The sequence below is a fragment of the Balaenoptera borealis genome (genome assembly GCF_965194805.1).
Source record: "Balaenoptera borealis genome assembly, chromosome: 12".
NCBI classification, from domain to species: Eukaryota; Metazoa; Chordata; class Mammalia; order Artiodactyla; family Balaenopteridae; genus Balaenoptera; species Balaenoptera borealis.
In genome coordinates, this window is record NC_138869.1 from 33,829,544 (window position 1) to 33,849,208 (window position 19,665).

Here is a 19,665-nt window from a genome sequence, read left to right on the forward strand (position 1 = left end):
TAGTCACTGTAGGAAAGCAGAAATGCGAAATCCATTTTTGTGGCTGCCCAGCTCCTGTTGTCTTATTCCAAGCTCCTGTAAGATCCTCCTTGTCTGGCTGAGTGCCCTTCTCTTTCTCTTCCACTTGACCTTGACACTTGCATTCCCGAGTGTCCGTATGATCTCTTCCTTATTTTATGAGAGTCTGATCCAAAATATACAAAGCCTCCCTCCCAAGTAGCTCCTGTTGATAATCTTACCCCGCAAACACCTGACCCCGGGGAAATGTCCTTGCCCCAGAAGTGTGTTGGTCTGTTCATTCAGCAAGCTTTCACCAGGGCGGGGCGTGCACTAGGCACTGTTGATACAGGAATGAGCCAACCCATGCTCTCAAGAAGCCATGGTTAGTAGACTACAGCCCAAGGAAATTAAGAGCTCCTTTGACTACAAGTGATCGAGACCCAACTCAAACTGCTTAAAGGGAAGGAGAAAGAATTGATTAGCTCTTGTAACTGAAAAGTCTAATGGTTGAGTTGATACAGACATGGCTGGATCTAGGGGCACAAAATGTCGCCTGGGCTTTGTGTCTCTCTGTGTCTTTCAGGCGGCCTCTCTCCAAGGAAGGTAATAGGAACGCCAGCAGTTTAAGGCTCACATCCTACTAACTTAGAGTGGAAAGACTTTTTTCCCAGCCATGCTTATAAAAGACGTGCACAGAAAACTCTGGCCCAACTTGAGTCACATGCCCATTGCTGAACCAAGAACCGTGGCCAGAGGGACGGGGTACCCTGTGAGACCAGATCTGGATCCTGAGCCCACCCTGAGGCCAGGCAGAAATGGAATCAACCCCATCTAAAGCACAAGGAACAGAACAGTTCCCTAAAAAAAAAAAAGAGAGGTTCCTTAAACAGAAGATAGCAGAGGGAAAGCTGGGTGCACAAAACACAGAGGGATGGGTAGAAAGCATTAAAAGAGCCCAGGAAAAGTAGCGGGAAAGAAAGCTCAGAAATGCTTCACAGAGGGGGTGGCATTTGAACAGAATCCTGAAGGGTGAATAAAAAGTCAGCAATAGTACAGGAAGGTTACCTGGGGTTTAGTCCAGTTTTGCTAATGCTCCAATAGGAGTGACCTGGGAAAATAATATTCAATTATTCAATAAAATTTACTTAGCATCTACCAGCCATAGACCAGGGACCGTGTTAGTGCTGGGACAGTCATGACAAACAAGACAGGCACTGTTCTGTCTCTTGTGGATCTTAAAATCTACAGGGGAGACAAACATTAAACAAATAATTGCACAAATGATAAAATAATTATCCTTTTAGAAGTGCTTAGAAGTAAAAATCACTATGCCAGGGTTAAGGCACATTGATGTCTTGTGTTACAGTTTCCCAGCCATAAAATGGAAAAGAAAATACTGTGAACCTCTCCCACAACCAACCAATAATACAATAACACACTGAGGAACACGGATTAATTCATTTACACACACAAGGGCATGTACTCACCCGAGAAAAGCAGAAAACACCTTGAAATAGAGAGAAAAAAATAGGGAAACTTCTGTTCCTCTGCTTAGATGGTTGGCTCATTGAGTGCTACATTAAAATGCATCATTTTTATACTGTCCAAATGGTTAATTTGTCCTCACCCTCTCAGAGTTCCAGATTCAGTGCTTTCTTTTGTTACTACACCCCGCATCCTTAAACCACTGTATGTACGTTCAGTACAAAACACCATCATCTGCCTTTTATCATTTCCTCCTATCAAGCATTTGGGGTTTAAAAAAACATTTTTTGATATGGAGGCAATGAAAATCTGGAGATGCTGCTTTTAAACCACTGACTCGGTTATTCAGTCATTTCAATTGATTATACTATTTGGTAACCAATCTGGTCATGAAAAGGTTCTATTGTAGAATCTGCCCTCATACGTATTTCAAGGGGAGAGGAATTTACCTGTCCAGTTATACAGTCCTGCGAATAGTAACGGAGAGCACGGATGAGACCACAACTGTAAATGACACCACTCTGATGAAGTGGCATTTATGATGGAAACCTTAGTGAGTGATGGGAGAGGTGTGCCGTGTGTGCGAGGATTCACTTCTACACTGTGGCTGCGATTCTTTATCAAATGAAAGCCAGATGCTTATAGTTAACATTTTTAATGGGTTCTTTCTCCCACGTAGCTCATAAAGTCCCACTAATAAATCAAAGAGCCCTTCTTAACCGAATTTCAAGGGGTGCTATGACGTTGCTGATGTATTAATGAACTAGGGGCACTGGAAGCTAGATTCATAATTTTTTCTGAAGTCTCCCCTCTCTCTCCTCCATATACATGATTCCCCCCACCGAAAAAAGAAAGATTGGAAAAGGAAGTTGGGGATAAATGTCTCAGTGTCACAGCTAGCAGTGTGTCTTCCACAAGACAAAGTGAGTTACTAAGAGAAAAATTTCCACATGATTTAAAAGATACCATTTAAATTCTATTAGGATTTTTTTTGGAAATAAAAGGCAGTGAGTTAAGTGAGAATAAGATGTAAACCTTCCTGCAATATTTGATTGCTAATGAACAGAAAGTATTAATCTTAGCAACCAAGAAGAGAAAAATGCATAGTGTTTTTCATTAAATCAACTAAATGATTAAATGAGCTAGTCAGGAGAAACCATTTTAATTTTCTGAATGTGAAATGTGCAGTTTATAACAAATAAATTCAAAGCACCCTTCTAAGCAAGTTTTGACCATAAAAAATGGGGCTTATAAAGATGTTCAGTATTCTTTATAGATAGTCAATATTTTAATGCGGTGACATTAATTGTGCAGAATGAAATGCCCCTACTATCTGGGCTCAAAAATATTTGGCGCCTAGTGTGACGTCCCTAATGGATCTTCAACACTATTACTAAATGATCAATTGTTGTCATAGTCATTTTAGCAGCTTTCAGGGCTAATTAAATTGGCTGTGAATTTTGTAAGTGGCAAAGGTTGATAAACTAGTACTCGGCACAATATGACTAATCTTCTTAGCGTGGCCAGCATAGTTGGTACATTTATGTGCATAATCTTCTTAACATTCCACAAGTCTCTTTGGTCTCAGGCATTGATCGGCAAGATTACTTGCTGTTTGGAGATGGGGAAAAAAACATAAAAATTAACTCAGCAGAAAACATGGTTCTGGGACATAGCTTGGTGGATGGAGAGGAGACCTGGCCTTGTAACTAACTCCACTGGAAATTGGCTTGCCATCCTCTCTCCTTATACCAATATATTCCCTTATATCAATAAGGGAAAAGAGGTATGGGTAGTAGGTCAGTGTGCCAATTCTTCCACCAGCAGGGTTTGAGAGGCTCCTCTGAGTCAGGCTCCGGGCTGGTGCTAGGGACACAAAAGTGAGTCTAGGGGAGACCCAAGCACTGATCCATCTGAAGAAGTAGGAACCAGTTCAGAGAACTGTTCTCAAGGAAAGGGCCAATCCATAATGAAGGCGACTCATTAGTCAAGGGGTCAGGCAAGGCATCCTTGAACAGGTAGCCCTGGAGCTGAGATCTGAAGGTGGCACGGCAGCCAGCCTCAGGAGGAGGGGAAGGAAGAGTGTTCCCCGCAGGGGAACAGCATGTACGTGGGCTCGGGGGTAGCGGGAAGCCATTTGAAGACATGAAGGAAGGCCAGGGGCCTCGAGCCCAGAGCAGGGGTTAGGAGAGAAGGGAAGCACTTTCAGCCCTGGATACACCGTCTGTGTGTCCAGCAAGCCCTTCGGGATTGACTGACACCATAGGGATAGCTGATGGTTCCAATCAAGGCAAGATGTTCAGATGATCGTGAACTAGACAGCAACCACGTCTTTGACGTATCTGACTTCTATTGCCATAAGAGAGCACAAATCAAAGCTTAGGAGAAGTGGTGTGAGAGGGGAAACTGTGTTTGAGAGAATGGCAGAATGTTAGGGCAAGAAGGGACCTTTCAAACTCTGTCCTTCACCACCATCAATTTGCAGACTAGGAAGGTGAGCCCCAGAGGGGTTGATGCCACACCTCAATTAGCAGTGACTAACCAGCCTACGTCATTCTTAAAATGAAGGTTCTTCCTAAAACAGTAAGTCACTTCCCCAGAGTTTCTAACTTTCACTCCTGGTTAAAGTGATCCCCTTATTTAACCAACACAAAGATGCCAGCTAGGAATGGTTTGTAGGAGACAAGATGACATAGCAGATAAGAACATGGCTTCAGAGCCGGAGAAGCCTGGGTTGGAATCCCGACCTCTCTGACTAACCTTGCCAAGACACATAAGCTCTGAGCCTCGGTTTCCACATTTGTCCAATGGGGCTGATAGTAGTGCCTCCATCATTGGGTTATAAGGATTATGTTATCCTTCACGCAAAGTGCTTTGTGTGATTCCGGCATACAGGAAGTACCTAATCCATAGTAACTATTACCTAAGCAAAATTGAACTACTCAATCTATCAGTGAGTTCATTTTCTACATTTTCTAATTTCCCTTTGTAGAAAAAGAAAAGGGGGTTTCGCTTTTCATAAAAAGTCAGATAGATGCCTTTGAAATGTGTTGAAAGGTTTTTCTTCTGCTTGTTCATATTTTGTGCATGAGAAATTACTTACTTAGGCTACTGGCTCTTCATGAGTCAGTAACAGAATTCTCACTGGTTCATGTATCCTGCTAGTTATAGGTACATGACAACCAGCAAATAATGCTTAAGGACCAAAGATAATGAAGGTTTAACCACAACTCAAGGAAGGAAAGGTGGTGGCTTTAGTTGAACAGCGCTCATTATGGAAAGAATTCAAGCTTTGGAGCCACACAGACCTGGCGTAAATCCTGGCTACGACACAAGTTATCAAGTGAAAACTTGAGCAAATTAGTTATCCCTTCTGAGCTTCCGTTTGCTCAACAGTAAAATGAAGATATTTCTATTTATTACGTAGGATGTTACGAGATTCACCTAAAACAGGGCAAAAAGCCTGACTCATAATAGTAAATACCTCACGATGTTGGCTCCTCTAATTATGCAGCTCATTGCTGATAATTCCCATTGAATTCAGCATCATGTGTGTGAGGGGAGGGGAAGGGAGAACCGAATCCCATTCAGTTACGCAGCCTCTGTTTCTAAGACGGACAGAGTGGATGTCGTTTTCAGCACTGCAAAAATGACCTCCACCCCCTCCCATACAGCTTGCGTGTTCAGCACTGTGATTATTTCAATGAGGCATTCACGGGGGCATCTATGGGAACAGCTTAGCGTATCGAGGGATCCTCACAGGGCCGATGACTAGACAGGGAGACTGTATTAGTTACGAAAAATTGCGTGTGGAGTAAACATCGCAGTTACTTTCAGTGGCATAATCTCCATAGTGCAATTGCAAAGGAGGCTGTGCAAATTGTAAAGGAGGAAAAAGAATGCCTCAGTTTTCCTACATCGCGGTTACAGATAAGCCACAGAGCCACCATTTGTATTTGCAGGTGATTTCAATCATTCTGCATGCATGCTCACCCTGGCAACGTTTCAAAGCATTATTCCACATTACCGTGGTATTTTATTACACATCACAAGTCTGACACGGTTCTCTCCTTGGCAAGAAAGTGCTCCAGGCTAAGTTTCAGATTTTGTCAGTAGCAAAAAAAAAAAAGGGATTGTTACAATCCAGAAATGGCTGGGGAAACATACCTTCAAGTGCTACAAATTTGTAAAGGTAAAACTCCAGGTAGAAAGACAGACTAGAAACAAGTAAGCTTATGTCTTGCTGGTTTCTGTGTGTTCTTTACTCTGTTCCCTGTTTGGGCACAAGATGCAGCCAGGCCAAGACTCGAGAGTGTTTCAGTGGCCCAGAGAGGTCGAGTTCTGATGCTCCAAGTGGAGAGAGAAATGGAAACAGCACCGCGAGTAATTCCCTTCAACTCTTCTGTCTGTCTTTTATCCAGGGAAGTGGGTTCACATCTTCATGGATTCTCTGGTCACCTCATTTTGCCTTTCTCTTGGTGTGGCCCAGACCTGGCTAAAAGAGATTATGTGTTTCTCTCCATTCCATCCATCCAACCAAGATATATTTTTCTGGCATCTTGTCGCTGCCAAGCTTCATACCAGACACTGTGGAAACCACAGTAAACTGGACAGACATGCAACCAGAACTCACAGGTGCCATGAGGGGGGATCCAGGGTGCTCAGCTTTCGGTGGGGTAACGTCTACATCAAACACCTAAGAATATATGAGAGATTATGAGGAACATTCCAGCTCCTCTGCTCCTGCCCGCTCCACCTTCTTAGACTGTCAAAGGGACAGGGAAGACCGAGATGTGGAAGAGGCTGGTGCAAATTCAAGTAACTCATTTCCCAAATATCAATCATTTAGCACAGTTTCTGCTGCAGTTAGGAACCGCTTCTACCACCATTTATGTTCTTTCGAATCAACTTCCTTTTTCTCCCTAAATACATTCTTTGAAAAAGGAAAGATTATGTCATTCTTGGAACAGAAAAGCAGCATAACATGCCCTAAGAAGAAGGCAGCTACAAAAGGAAATACAATGAAAAATGAAATAGTGTTATTAAATTTCATCTGGATTCTGTGATTCGAGCCTGAGGACTGTGCTTTTCTGGTACAAAATGGGAGATCATCAAGCGTTAGAGCCGCGTGAAGGACAAAGAAGCACCAAACTAAACATGCTTCTGGAGACAGTGCAAGGAAGGAAAAGGATGTTGAAGCTAAATCATCCCTGGGAGATTCCACATTCTTTAAGGCCATGACTCTGTAACACCTAAACCCACCTCGGGTACCCACAGAGGAATGTGTCCCATACACAGGGAGTAACCAGGAGGGCCCAGGGGAGTGGCAACCTAAAGTTGGAAGTAATGAACTGAGAATGGTAATGCACGGCTTTGCAGGCCTGGTTAAGGAGTCTGGATTTTCTCCTGAAAGAATGGAAAGCCAGGGAGGCAAGCAGGTGGCCGGCTGGGGTGATCTGTCGTGGTGGAGAGATGGATGGTGGGAAGCAGGACTGGGAGAGAGGAGGCGCAAGGATGCTTTAGAGGAGCCCGGGGGAAAGAAGACGGGACAGAAACTAGGAGAGTGGAGAGGGAGAGGGAGAGGAGAAAAAAATCTGTCAGCTGTCTTGACTGACTGGATGGGGGATATAGCGGGTGCTCAAAAATATTTTCTCCGTCATGTGACTCATAGACCTTCACTCTAGAGAGAGAGTGCAATCCAATCATTCTTATGCCACTTTTTGGCTAAGAATCCATAGTCCTCAACTCAGCCCTGACTGCCCTCCCCAGGCCCCCTTCCCACTTCCCGATGGAGGTCTCTAGCTCGTTGAGATTCCTCAGAGATGGAATCTGCAAACCAGACTGGAGAGTTGGTAATGACCTGGCCTCTTTGGTTCCTTACAAGGTTGGGGGAATTCTCAGCTTCTCCCATCATTTCCCACTTGTCTTAAGACATTGGTTTTAACTGGGGGTAATTTTACCCCCAGGGGACGTTCAGCAATGTCTGGAGACATTTGGGGATGTCACAAGTGGTAGGGAGAGGTGTGCCGGTCACATCGAGTAGGTAGAGACCAAGGGTGCTGCTAAACATCCTAAAGCACACAAGACCATCCCCCACAACCTAGAATTAACTGACCCAAAATGTCAGTAGTGCCTGAGGTTGAGACAGAAAGTCAATGGCAGAGAGTGTCAGGTTGAGGGCAGAGGGAAGGCCATGGTGGGGCAGGCCCTTCTATCGGGAAATTATTATTTGCACTTAATAACCTGTGTGTTATTACAGGTGTGTGTGTTGGAGGGGCCCGGAGGTTGCGGGTGGGGAAGCATGGCTTCCTCTGCGTATTCCAGGAGCGGAATCGCACCTGGGCCAGGCGGCCCATCGAAAGAGGCAGCAGCTCACAGTAAGCGTCCACACTCGCAGACACCTAGGGCTCTGCTGCAGTGGCTCTGGTAAGGACGGAAGAGGCCTTGGGGTGACCCTTTATGGGCAGCTCACTCAGCCCAGTACTCCAGCAGGGGTGTTGAAATTTCAGGAATCTTCACCCTGTGTTGGCTAGCCTCCAAGCCCTCCCAGAAAACAAGCATCTCTGTTTTCAGGGGATGGTAGCAATGATTACTTTTTCCTGGGGGAAGAAAACGCCAGCTAGATAAACGCTTTGTAAATCACTACGCGTCTCCTGCCTGCAAGCTTTGAGTCTATTTGTGAGACATTTATCTCCTTGTGTACTCACCCCCCCCCAAAATTATCATTTAATTAATAAACCTAATAGCCTGAGGTACGCCAATCAATAAGGAAAAGAATGCAGGAAGCTGAGTCTGAGGCATCATGGTATTGAACTCTCTGCAGAAAGCTAGGAGCCCCTCCTCTAAAATGAGCATTCTCCAGTCTGTGGAGATGCTGAGAGAGGGGCCGCCGTTCTCCCGCAGGACTGGGAAGTCAGAGAAGTGGCACATGCAGACATCCTGTTCTTTTTCAGAATTTTTTATTGAAGTATAGTTGATTTACAACTTTGCATTAGTTTCTGGTGTACAGCAAAATGACTCAGTTATATATATATATATATATTATATATATATATAATATATATATATATTATATATATATATTATATATATATATTATATATATATATTTTATATATATATATATATTCTTTTTCATGTTCTTTTCCGTTGTGGTTTATTTCAGGATATTGAATATAGTTCCCTGTGCTCTACAGTAGGACCTTGTTATATATAGTGATTTTTATATAGTAGTATGCAGTTTGTATCTGCTAAGCCCAAACTCGTAATTTATCCTTCCCCAGCTCCCTTTCCCCTTGGGTAACCATATATTGACGTCCGTGAGGCAGACATCCTGTTCTGACTTGTGAGTGAGATGGACGTTGGATTTATTTCCCTTTATTTAATGGATGTAATCTCTGGATAGGGATGAACTGCCTTGCATGCAAACTGGAGGCTGTTTTCACTTCTGTAACCAGAAGCGACCCTGTCTCCACGGTGTGCACACAGCACCTCCTAGCTAACTACGTAATCACAAACGGGGCGGGGGGAACCCTCTGATTAAACATATACACATATTGAGAGACTTTTACAATACTTCCTGAAGAATCAGGCAGACCTTCAGTAGACAAAGTAAGTCAGGATAGGTAAGAAGGAAACACCTCCAGACCTCCATTCTCCACTGTAACTCGGAAGAGCTTGCTTCTCCGCCCACCGCTCCCCTCCACATCTCCTGAGTGTGGCTGAGAGGTGTTGAAAAGTAGGTGTTAGAGAAATGCAGATCTAGAGCATATGTGCTTATAGCAAAGACACCCTACTTGGTTTGGGCACCAAAGTCCAAGTCCAGTGATGGGTTTAAGGTTCCTTTCGTAACTTTGGAAGTAAACGACAACTTGCAAAGGCACTGCCTCAGTGGGCTGAATCTTTTTTTCTAGGGCCTAGAGTACAAGGGGCACTGAGAGAACCCTCATCTGGGTCCAGGTGGAGGTAAAGAAATGCCCTGGGTTCAATATCCAGCAAATGCATCCAGGCTGACTTCAGTGAGCAATGTTACACAATGAAAATATCACTAAAATTCATTAGTGGGTCTAAACCCATAACTTTTGCCATCCCTGAGCCCACCGGGAGTCCTTCCTTTGTGAACTCTTAGGCCAGGGATTATCTTTTCATTGAACTATAGTGAAATCTGTCTTAAGTGATCACCCAGGGACCATCCAAAATCGGTAACTTGGTAGAGGTTGAACTTTAGCTAAAGGTCAAACAGAATTCTTCTGGAAACCTTAGGGGTTGCCTAAAGGTGAAATAAAAAGCCGAAATGAAAATTGACTTAATCCCTGGTTTATGAACCAAGTAGCACAGCTAAGCAGGCTGAGGGATGCATTCGGCTCACAAATGCATCTTGACTTCTCTTTTTGAAATGCCTCATCCCTTCTGGCAAGTGCTATGGCCTTTCTGGCTTGTTAGTCATATGCCTAGCAACGCTTTCATTTTCCAAGGATGCCTGTACATTTTGAAAACCTTTGGCTGCGTGTTTGGGACCGTGGCATTGGTGATGTTACAGACCATTCCAGGTCAGGCCCTATTCATCGAATGCAGCCCACCAGCGCCTTTACGATTCTAAGTGTCTTTACCTGGGAAGAGGGAAACGGGCGTAACTAACGTCAGAACATGTATTCATTGTAGGAAGGACTTATTTTTAAGGGCGGGATCAGTATTCTAGTCTGTTATGCAAAGAATTAGCTTTGAATTCTATTTATATATACTTATATAATATATATATATTCTGTTTATATATGTTATATATTATATTTATATATCATAGAAGTCTAGCATGTCAAATATAATAGATACATAATCTATTTTCTAATCTTCTGTGTAGCACTTAGAGGAGAATTCAGAGCCATCTTGAGATAGCTCTGGAGCTCCCAGGGCTAAAGCTAAGAAGGCGAAGAGCAGAGGAAGATGCAACCAGGATACTTTCCTTATTCCTGCCTGTAACTAGAGAAGGAATAAGACACGTTGGGTCCAATCCCAATTGTGCCACATTTTGTAGCTTGGAGTGGTCACTGTAAACCACTGAGCCTCTATTTCTTCATCTATCACAAGGACAAAGCAATAAGAACACCAACAGCTGTCATTTATCGAACCCTTATGTCTCAACCCGAGGCTGAGTGAAGACTTAACATACAGTGTATCTTGTTGAATTCCCATCGCAGCATTTCAGTGTGGGTGGTGGTGTCTTCATTTGAGGAGATAAGAGTGTCAATGAAATATTGATTAGAAATACCGACTTTGCAGGGATGCGGAGAACATTCAGTAGTGTGGCAGGTGAAAGCCATGAGCACAGCCTGTCTCCTGCCTGGGAGTAGTTCCGCAAAGTCAGTTTTATTGCTCTTCCCATAGAGATGGGCACTAACTGTGTGTCCCTGTGCATTTCATGACCATGCATTTCAGAACCCTGGCACTCTGATGGGTTGGAAGTTTCCCTACCATTTGTTCATTTCTCACATATTTCTTTGAACACCGCTAAGTGCTGGGAGCACAGCAAGGCTCTGAACACATCTATTCTCTGCTGCCTGAGCGGAGGTTCCCAGGCTCTGTTGCCCACTTCAGGTCCGGCTGAAATGGAGGTGGAAGGAAAGGAATTAGGGAGGTGGCCCTGTGGAAAGAGGTGCTGGCTTGAGGATTTCTTGGTATGGAAGCAAGGCTAACTCAGTATGCCCAGAGCAGTATATCTAGGTCTCTTATTGTTCTGTATTAATGTGAACGCACATTTGGGCAATCTATACACAAGAAACTGGTGTTTTGAAAAAAGGATGTTTTTATGAGGTGAAGCCATACACACTCTCTATACCTTCCTCGTGTAACTAAAGACTTATTTGTGTTAATGGTAATGGAGCTCATGTGACACACAGGGATAAATCATCTCAGCTCGATATTCTAACTGAAGGCTCCCTGGAAACCAGGCAGACCACAACCACAAAGGCAACCTGTGGAGAAAGCCCAGCAATGGCTTATGCATGTGAAGATTTGATTCTGTTGGCTCCAGCTTCCTGGAGCCTGGCTCTTGGTGTGTGTCCAGAACAACTATCCCACTTCCCTTAACAATATTTACTTTTCTGATCACAGCTGTTGCTTCCGAAAGCGCCCCAGAGCAAGAAGGGCACACAACGATGCCATCTTCTTTCCTTTCTTACGCCCACGCTCATGAGCCAACAGCTGAATGGCAAATGCCTCATGAAGGCCTGGAGACTTGCACACAGCTTTTCTCCCTGGCTGAGGTCATGGTGACGCCAAGCTATTAGCTTCACTTGAGATCAGTATAACTAATCACTAGTCCCCGTCCTCTTCCTTTCCAGCAGTGGTATAAGGGCAGGTCCACCAACTAGTATATGCATTAGCCATGATCAATTACTCTTCATCAGGTGATGTACATTCAACTCTGTATAACTGTGAGACTTCTTACAAAAGCTGGTTGATTGGGGGGAGGATTAAAACAAAAGACTGACAGGAACCTTAGATAGACAGCGCACTTCTACTCATTGCCTCCTAAGAGCTTCAGAGAGGATTTAATGGAAATAGTAATTCTACGTTTTTCTACACAAGACCCTTAGGATTCAACCAAAGCCTGCTTTTCTGTGTAACAGGCCTAAAGAAGGGCCTACAAAAGAAGACCCTATCCCAGCATTGTCAAGTTATGGCCCACGTGCCAAATCGGACCCGATGTTTGTTTTTATTAGCAAGGTTTTATTGGAACACAGCGATGTGTGTGCACTGTCTACGATTGCTTTCTCACTACAACGGCAGAGTTAAGTATTTGCATCACATACTGTATGGCCTACAGATCCTAGAATATTTACTGTTTGGCCCTTTACAGGAAAAAAAAATGTGCTTTCCTCTGTCCTATCCTAAAATAGGGATGAAAAGTTTAAAAAACATTCTAAACACAATCTCCGTGAGGGCAGGGGCTGTGACTCCTTGGTTCACCTGAGTATCCCCAGGGCCTCATGGGTAATAGTCACTTAATGCAATATGTTAGCCTTCCCCCACTCTCTAGAAGTTCCCCTCACTTCTGTTCTTTATCCCATCCCCTCCCACTGACTGTAGGATTGGCATCCCGGCATTATCATCTGTCTTCAATCTCACCTCCTCCATTTGCTTTTTGTTATAAACAAAGCTTATAAATAAATGGTGTTCATCATTAAACAGATGCCGCTGATCTCCCTTACAGGTGCAGGCTCTGGGGGACGCAGTGGTGACCAAGCCAGATCAGGCCCCAGACCTTTTAAGAGATAACTCTAGTAGGAGAGAAAAACAAGGGAACACACAAACATCCATCATCTCAGATAGTGAGCGGAAACAGGGTAATATTATAAAAGTATGTGTGCCGGAGCAGATGCATTGAGATAGAGATGTCAGAAAAGGCTTCACCAAGGAGGTAACATTTTAACTGAGAAGTCAAGGACAAGAGGCCAGTCTGGAGAACCTGGGGGCAGAGAGTTTTCCAATTAGAGTGAATAGCGATCGCAAAAGCCACAGGTCCAGGGTGAGCCTGGCATGTTCAGGAAACAGCAGGAAGGCCGGTGGGTCTGGGACCCTGGTGAGCAGGCAAAAGGAGATGTGGTTACAGAGGCAGGCAGTGGCCTAGAGTCTTGCGGGCCCAGAATGAGATTGGATTTGGGGGATGTCAGACAAGGAAACAACGGGACTTGAGACTTAAAGGATCACTCTGGCTGGGTTGGAAGCAGATGAAAGCTCAAGCAAGGGGGCCAATTAGGAGGTTATCACCATGGTTTATGGTAGAGATAATGGTGCAGTAGAGGTGGAGAGAAGTAGGCTATTTGGCAATGTGTTTTGGAAGCACAGCAGGTAGATTTTGTTGATGGAGTTGAATATGAGCCCTCAGAGGCTAAGAACTTCTAGTATTTGGCTTGAGTAACCAGCTGAATGGTTAGTGATATTTACTGGAAAGACTGAACTAGGATGGCGGCTATAAGTAAGGTGTTCTCTCTTGGTTATAAGAAATATGAGGTGCCCGCTACCCATGCAAGAAGAATCATCGGGTAAACTGTGGAACACACATGGCTGGAACTCATTAGAGAGCCCAGACTAGAAACACATGTGGGAGTCATAGAGATGGCATGTGAAGCCATAGCCTTGAGTGAGATCACCTGGGTGGGAAGGAGAGCAGAGAAAAGTAAAGAGCTGAGACTCCAGGCCACTCTGATGTTTCCAGGTTGAGTATGGGAGAGTGGAAAAACTTTCTAGGCAGACAGAGGGTCCTACAGGTGCAAAGGGCCTTAAGTGGACCAAACTTGGAGACCGTGGCTAGCACACAGTGAGCATGGGAGAGAATGAAGCAAGATGAGGTCAGAGAGTTTAGATTTTATTCCATCTGTGATGGGAGGGCAGGGACCAAAGAATAGGAGTTACAGGGTTTGAGAATCTGAGTTCTGTCTGGAGTCAGAAAGCCTGAATTTGTCTGTAAATTCTGCTAACTTCCTGGGCCAGGTAACCTCTTTGTACTTCCCTTTCCTCATCTGTAATAGAGAGATGATACTAGTACCTACCACATATTGCTGTTGTGAAGATGAATTGAAATGATGTGTGAAGTGTGTTGAGATCAGTGCTGAGTGAACAGTAAGTGTTCATTAAATGTCAGCTCTGATTCTTGGAGAGAGTCACGTGATCTGATTTACACTTTTAAGTGATGCCGAACACTAGAGGCTCAAAAGTAGAGGAAAGGAGATATTTAGGAGGTCGTTGTGGTCATCTAGGGGAGAAGTGGGAGTCCCACCTCTTTCCGTGATTTCACCTCCATGGACCACCACTGTTTCCACTCTGTTCTCTGAGCTGTTGGAGCGAATCAGGCTCTCATCTTGCACTTAGCTGTGAAATGTCCTATATTGTTGTTTATCTCACATCTCTGTCGCTGAGCCCTGAGCTCCTCAAGCAAAGGGCCCTATCTTGCCACTCTTCTTCCTTAGAACCTGCCCGCAGGTCCCTAATCAGCATGTGATGATGATAATATGTAGCCGTCACCCGCTGATGGAAAGAACAACAGGAGTCCACATGAACACCTCGCGTGCATCCGAATGAACACAGAGCACAGCATATTTCCTAGGAAATTCAAGTTGTAGAGCAGTGGGAACAGAAAAGCTGTGAGCCTCAGCCTGAGTGCCTTCAGAAACCAGCCAGGAGGAAGGTCGCTCCCTAAGGGGGCTTCCAGCCCATGCTGTAGGGAGAGCTCCGCGGCAGGCACACAGACCTTTCAGGCTCATTTAAATCCCGCGGACACGTGTAAAGAGCTGGGCAGGCAATTCAAATTCATTTTGGAGGTCACGGCACCACACTTTGACTCTGTTAGCTCACAGGACCATTAATGGGGTAATGTGCTCCATCACCGTGAGAGGGAATCAAAAAGACTTTAATGGGGCTTCATTATATCCATCTGTCCATCCTTCACTTCTTCTCCATCGCTCACCACTTGACTCCAGAAATGGGAACACCCCTAAATAATTAGATTTATCCTAATCTCCTTTATGCGCCATCAGTCCTCTCAGAGGCCATCTGTGAGTTTAGTGTTCAGATCTTTAAGAATCATGCTAATCAGTCTTTTTCTAATTTAAAGTTTTCAACTGATGACCACAGTTTGAAACTTCTTGCTGTGACAAATGGGAATCCACTGTAAGATTCTGTGCTAATTTGAAGCACCCACATCCTCTGAAGTGCCACACAACGGGCCATTTCTAAGAAAATAGTGAGGCAAAGCGCGTAGGACCTTGGAGGCAGGCAACAAGTAAGACAAAACAGAGTCAATGAGGGGAGAATTTTAATTGGTTTGTAATATGAGTGGGAGATGATTTGCTTTCATTCGTAGAATCAAAAAGGAAGGTGCCTGAGGTATGACGTGTAGGAATGGATGTATATTTTGGCGGTGCAGCCACTAGCCTGTGAAATGCAGAGGGGAACCCATTCGCTGAGGTTGCTGCCCAGAGGGAAATTATTTAGGAGTGGATTTTCCATCCCCTGCATCCTGTGGGCCTGTGGCTGGGTCAGTTGAGGCTGGCATGGAATGTTAAGCAGATTTCTGTGCAGAGAGGTCATTCCTGCATTGCAGTGGTTTGAATCTGGTAGGAGAAAGGACACTTTCTGACACAGCATAGTAACGTTTCCTGCAGAACCTAAACACCCCCAGGCCCTTGGTGGGGTGAATAGAAATAATCAGCTCTGGTGTTAGGGGGCTGAATAGAGTGCTCAGGGTAAAGACTGACACTCCGTTACTTACTTGTTGAGTGAATAAGCAGAGTCTTAACTGGGAATTACAGCCTAGAGCAGCGCTCCACACACTTACAGGTGCCCACGAATCTCTTGGAGATCTTGTTAGAGGTTTTGATTCAGTAGGTCTGGGGTGGCGCCTAAGATTCTGCATTTCCTTTTTTTTTTTTTTGAGTTTTCTTCTTTTTTAATTAATTAATTAATTAATTTTTGGCTGTGTTGGGTCTTCGTTTCTGTGCGAGGGCTTTCTCTAGTTGTGGCAAGCGGGGGCCACTCTTCATCGCGGTGCGCGGGCCTCTCACTGTCGCGGCCTCTCTTGTTGCGGAGCACAGGCTCCAGACGCGCAGGCTCAGTAGTTGTGGCTCACGGGCTTAGTTGCTCCGAGGCATGTGGGATCATCCCAGACCAGGGCTCGAACCCGTGTCCCCTGCATTGGCAGGCAGACTCTCAACCACTGCGCCACCAGGGAAGCCCAAGATTCTGCATTTCTAACCAGCCCCCAGGTGATGTTGCTGGTCCAGAGGCCGCACTGGGTGTAGCAGGGGAGGTTAAGAATTTGGGGAACAGAAAGAACCAGGTTCAAGTCCTGGCCACTTACAGGCTGTGTAGCCTTAGGCAGATTACTTTCCTCTGCGCCTCATTCCTTCAACAAGTAGTTATTGAATTTCTATCATGCTCCAGAAACTGTGCTCTGGTGAATAGCTGGAACAAGATAGAAAATGTCCCTGCTCTCCTGGGGTTTTTAGTCTGGTGGGGCAACACATAAGACAAAAGGTAACAAGGCAAAAATGTCTAATTATAACTTGTGATGATTGCTAGTGATAGTAACAATGGGGGAAATGTTTATTGAGAACCTACTAAGCGCAAGGCACAATCGAAAGAATTTCACGTTATCAACTGATTTAATCTTTATAACACTTTGATCACATAGGTACTCTTATGCCTGTTCTCAGATACAGAAGTTGAGAAACAGACATGAAGTCTCTTGCCCAAGTTCACGTACTAAAAGGTGGTGGAGACAGGATTTGGAGCCGGGCGTCCACCTCTGGAACCCATGCTGCTGACATGGGGTCAGCAAACTCTTCCTGTGAAGGGCCAGCTGGTCGATATTTTAGGCTCTGCAGGCCATTCAGTTTCTGTTGCACCTACTTAATCCTGCTCTTGTAGCACGAAGGTAGTCACAGACAATACGTCGTGAGGGAGCGTGACCGTGTTCCAGTGAAAGGTTAGTTACCAAAACTGGTCCTGGGCCAGATTGGACCCACAGGCTGTAGTTTGCCAACACTGGTTTCTGACCATTATCCTAAACGAGCGCTTCTCACATTTTAAAGCAGCCCTGCCCAATGTAGATACAATGTGAGTTTTAATAATATTTTTATTTAACACAAAATACCAAAAATATTATCATCATTTCAGTAGATAATCATTATAAAAATGATTACTGGGATATTTCACATTCTTTTTTGCCCTGTCTTCTAAATCTGGTGTGCATTTTATACTTATAGTGCATCTTAGCTCAGACTAGCCCTGTTTCAAATGCTCAATAGCCATCTGGGGCTAGTGGCTACTGGAGCTGGACGAGGCAGCTTTATATTACTTAACACTCACCCGGGCTGGAGTCAAAGATGCTGCATTTCTAACAAGCCCCCAGACTGTGCTGGTCTGTGGTTCACACTTGGAGTCCAAGGCTGCCGACGGCCAACCTCTGCATGCAACATAGGGTGTGCCAGGAAGGCTCTTTAAAGGGGTTAGATTCAAATGGAAACCCAAAGGAAGAGGAGGAGCTAGAAGCAGAATTCGAAATGTCTTACGTTAAGTGAGGTGAAGCTGCAGGCACTTAGCACGGAGCTCAGTCTGGTATCTTGGGGTTTTGTCATAATGTAAAGGCTGGGAAGATGTACAGCTTTTTGACCCCTCACACACAGACTAGATTACTCACCCCCATCCTGTATTCCCACAGTTGCCCAGATTTTCCTCATCACGCACTTGCCACACTTTCTGTGGGTGCTGAATTATTTTCTGGGTGGCCCCCCCCAGGGCTACATCAAAGGCCAGACTGGCTCTACCAAGGAGCTCAGGGCTGTTAACGGTGGTTTGAGGCATAAGCAGGTTGCAGTTATAACACTGAGGTTTTCTGGCGGTCTGACTATAGAGCCCTTTCCCTCCCCGACTTCCCCTGCCCAAGCTCCACTACGTGAATAAAGGACCTGCGGGGTCCTTTTCCCTGGTTGTTCTAACAAACAGTTTCAGGCATCTGCATGACATTGCCTGGTCTAGAGAGAGACAGCGGTCAAGAAGGCTGGTGCTGGCATTGCTGCCTGCGTTTGCATCCCAGCCCTGTGCCTCCTTGCACCAGTTCCCAGGCCTCTCTGGGCCCAGCTTCCTGGTACAAGAAGTGCCACCCTTGGAGGGTAGCTGTGAAGACTGAAAAACTAATATATGTAAAGTGTGTAAAACAGTGCCTGCATACAGTAGGTGCTCGCTGCTCTCTTAGAAATTGCTTTCACTTGTACTGTTGCACATGTTCCTTCCAGAACCCTTGGGAGAAAGCAGGGCCAGCCATGGTCTGACCCCCATTTAATAGTGTAGGTGATGAAACAGACTCAAGGAGGGGCAGCAGCACGGCCCAGAGGGGGTTAGATCCCAAGTCCAGGTCTTCTGACTGCAGATTCAGTGCTGAGTGCGAGGGGAACAGAACTGAACAAAGCACAGCAGGGCTCCTCAACAGTGGGAGAGACAGATGTGGTAACCCAGAAATACAAGCCCGTGACCGAGGAGAGGAACTTCCCCGATCAAGGTGTCCCGTGGCACAGTATGTGTCTTACTGGTGCCGCGACATCGCTGGGCTACTTGGGGACATAGGTGTCCTCTGTGGGTTTAAAAGCTGTGAGCCATGGATCCCCCAGGGGAGTTTCGTGTAAAGTGTGTGTGTTGGTGTGTGCACATTTTTCTAGGGAAAGGAGTCCCAGCTTTGATCAGATTCTCAAAGGTGCTGACATGCCTAAGAATAAGAACTCCTATTCTAGAGGAACTTAGATGTAATTTGCAATTTGTGAAAAGTCTCCATAACGAATAGCCTGTAGTTTTACATGTGAGCTTGTACACATACTAAGAGAGACATCAACAGGACTAGTCCAAAAGGAGGAAGGCAATTCTCCTGAAGACTCTTCCAGAGTGTCCCTAGGATGACCCCTTTGCATTGTTCTTCTGCGTAGGCGTTGCCAGTGACTTGCTGGGCCAGGGAGACATCCGGCCTCGAGCTAATTGTTTCACTGCTCAGAGCCCCTAATTCCTGTCAAGTGGGATGTGGCGGGGAGGTGATAGCTTCTACTTCACAAGATTCTCGGGGAGTGGGGGGATTGAATGCTTTTACTGTCACTCGCACACCAGCTGTAACAGGCCCTCAGTGGATGTGAGCTTCCTTCCTCTGTCTGGAGTCAAGCTTTCCATCAGATTCATTCCAGTAGACATTCTTGGGGAATTGTCTTTATTTTCTTCTTCTTCTTATTCCTATGCTTTCCTTCCCCAACCAAGGTTGCATCTCTTCCCAAGAATTACTCCATGTCTGTGGCATCTATGAAGCAGACTTGTTGTCTCTCTTGCTCTTTCCATCTGTTATTACATCTTGGGAAAGCCTGTCTGTCCTTCCCTCTCAGATGCTATTCACTGGGTTGGGCTATTTTATTTGTTGTTTCCCCCTTATGCCTTTCATAGTTGGCATGTGATATTTTGGCCCATTATCCTCTCACGTTAGAGGTGGGAAGAGAACAAAATATCACCGCTGCTCTCACTCTAAGAAAAGGTAAATTCTGTTTTGTTGCCCACGGGAAACAAGGAAGCAGGTATTTCCAGCAGTCATTTTCCGTTTTAAATAAAAGAAGCTGCATATAAACTTGGAAACAGCCACCACCTCAGTCTTACTCT

General features: G+C 45.1%; 2 protein-coding genes across 19 annotated transcripts in view; one reads left to right on the plus strand and one right to left on the minus strand.

Annotated features, from left to right (window-relative positions):
- Positions 1 to 19,665, plus strand: part of FHIT (fragile histidine triad diadenosine triphosphatase) — a 1,491,711-nt gene that overhangs the window by 1,431,949 nt on the left and 40,097 nt on the right. The window lies entirely within an intron of this gene.
- LOC309606950 (uncharacterized protein) overlaps positions 1 to 19,665 on the minus strand; it is a 757,417-nt gene that overhangs the window by 53,009 nt on the left and 684,743 nt on the right. The window contains exons 7-8 of one of the 6 annotated variants that reach the window (XR_014232127.1): positions 6,119 to 6,181; positions 4,887 to 5,976 (exon numbers count right to left, since the gene is read on the minus strand). The exons of 3 other annotated variants lie outside the window; for them this stretch is intronic. Coding sequence is in view for 1 of the 3 variants with exons in the window: in XM_082344854.1 (XP_082200980.1) it covers positions 6,169 to 6,181 (13 nt within the window). In the remaining 2 variants the exon portion in view is untranslated. Of the gene's footprint in view, positions 1 to 4,886; positions 6,182 to 19,665 lie in introns of those variants that run through there. 2 more of the 6 variants (XR_014232128.1, XM_082344854.1) reach the window with 2 other exon arrangements.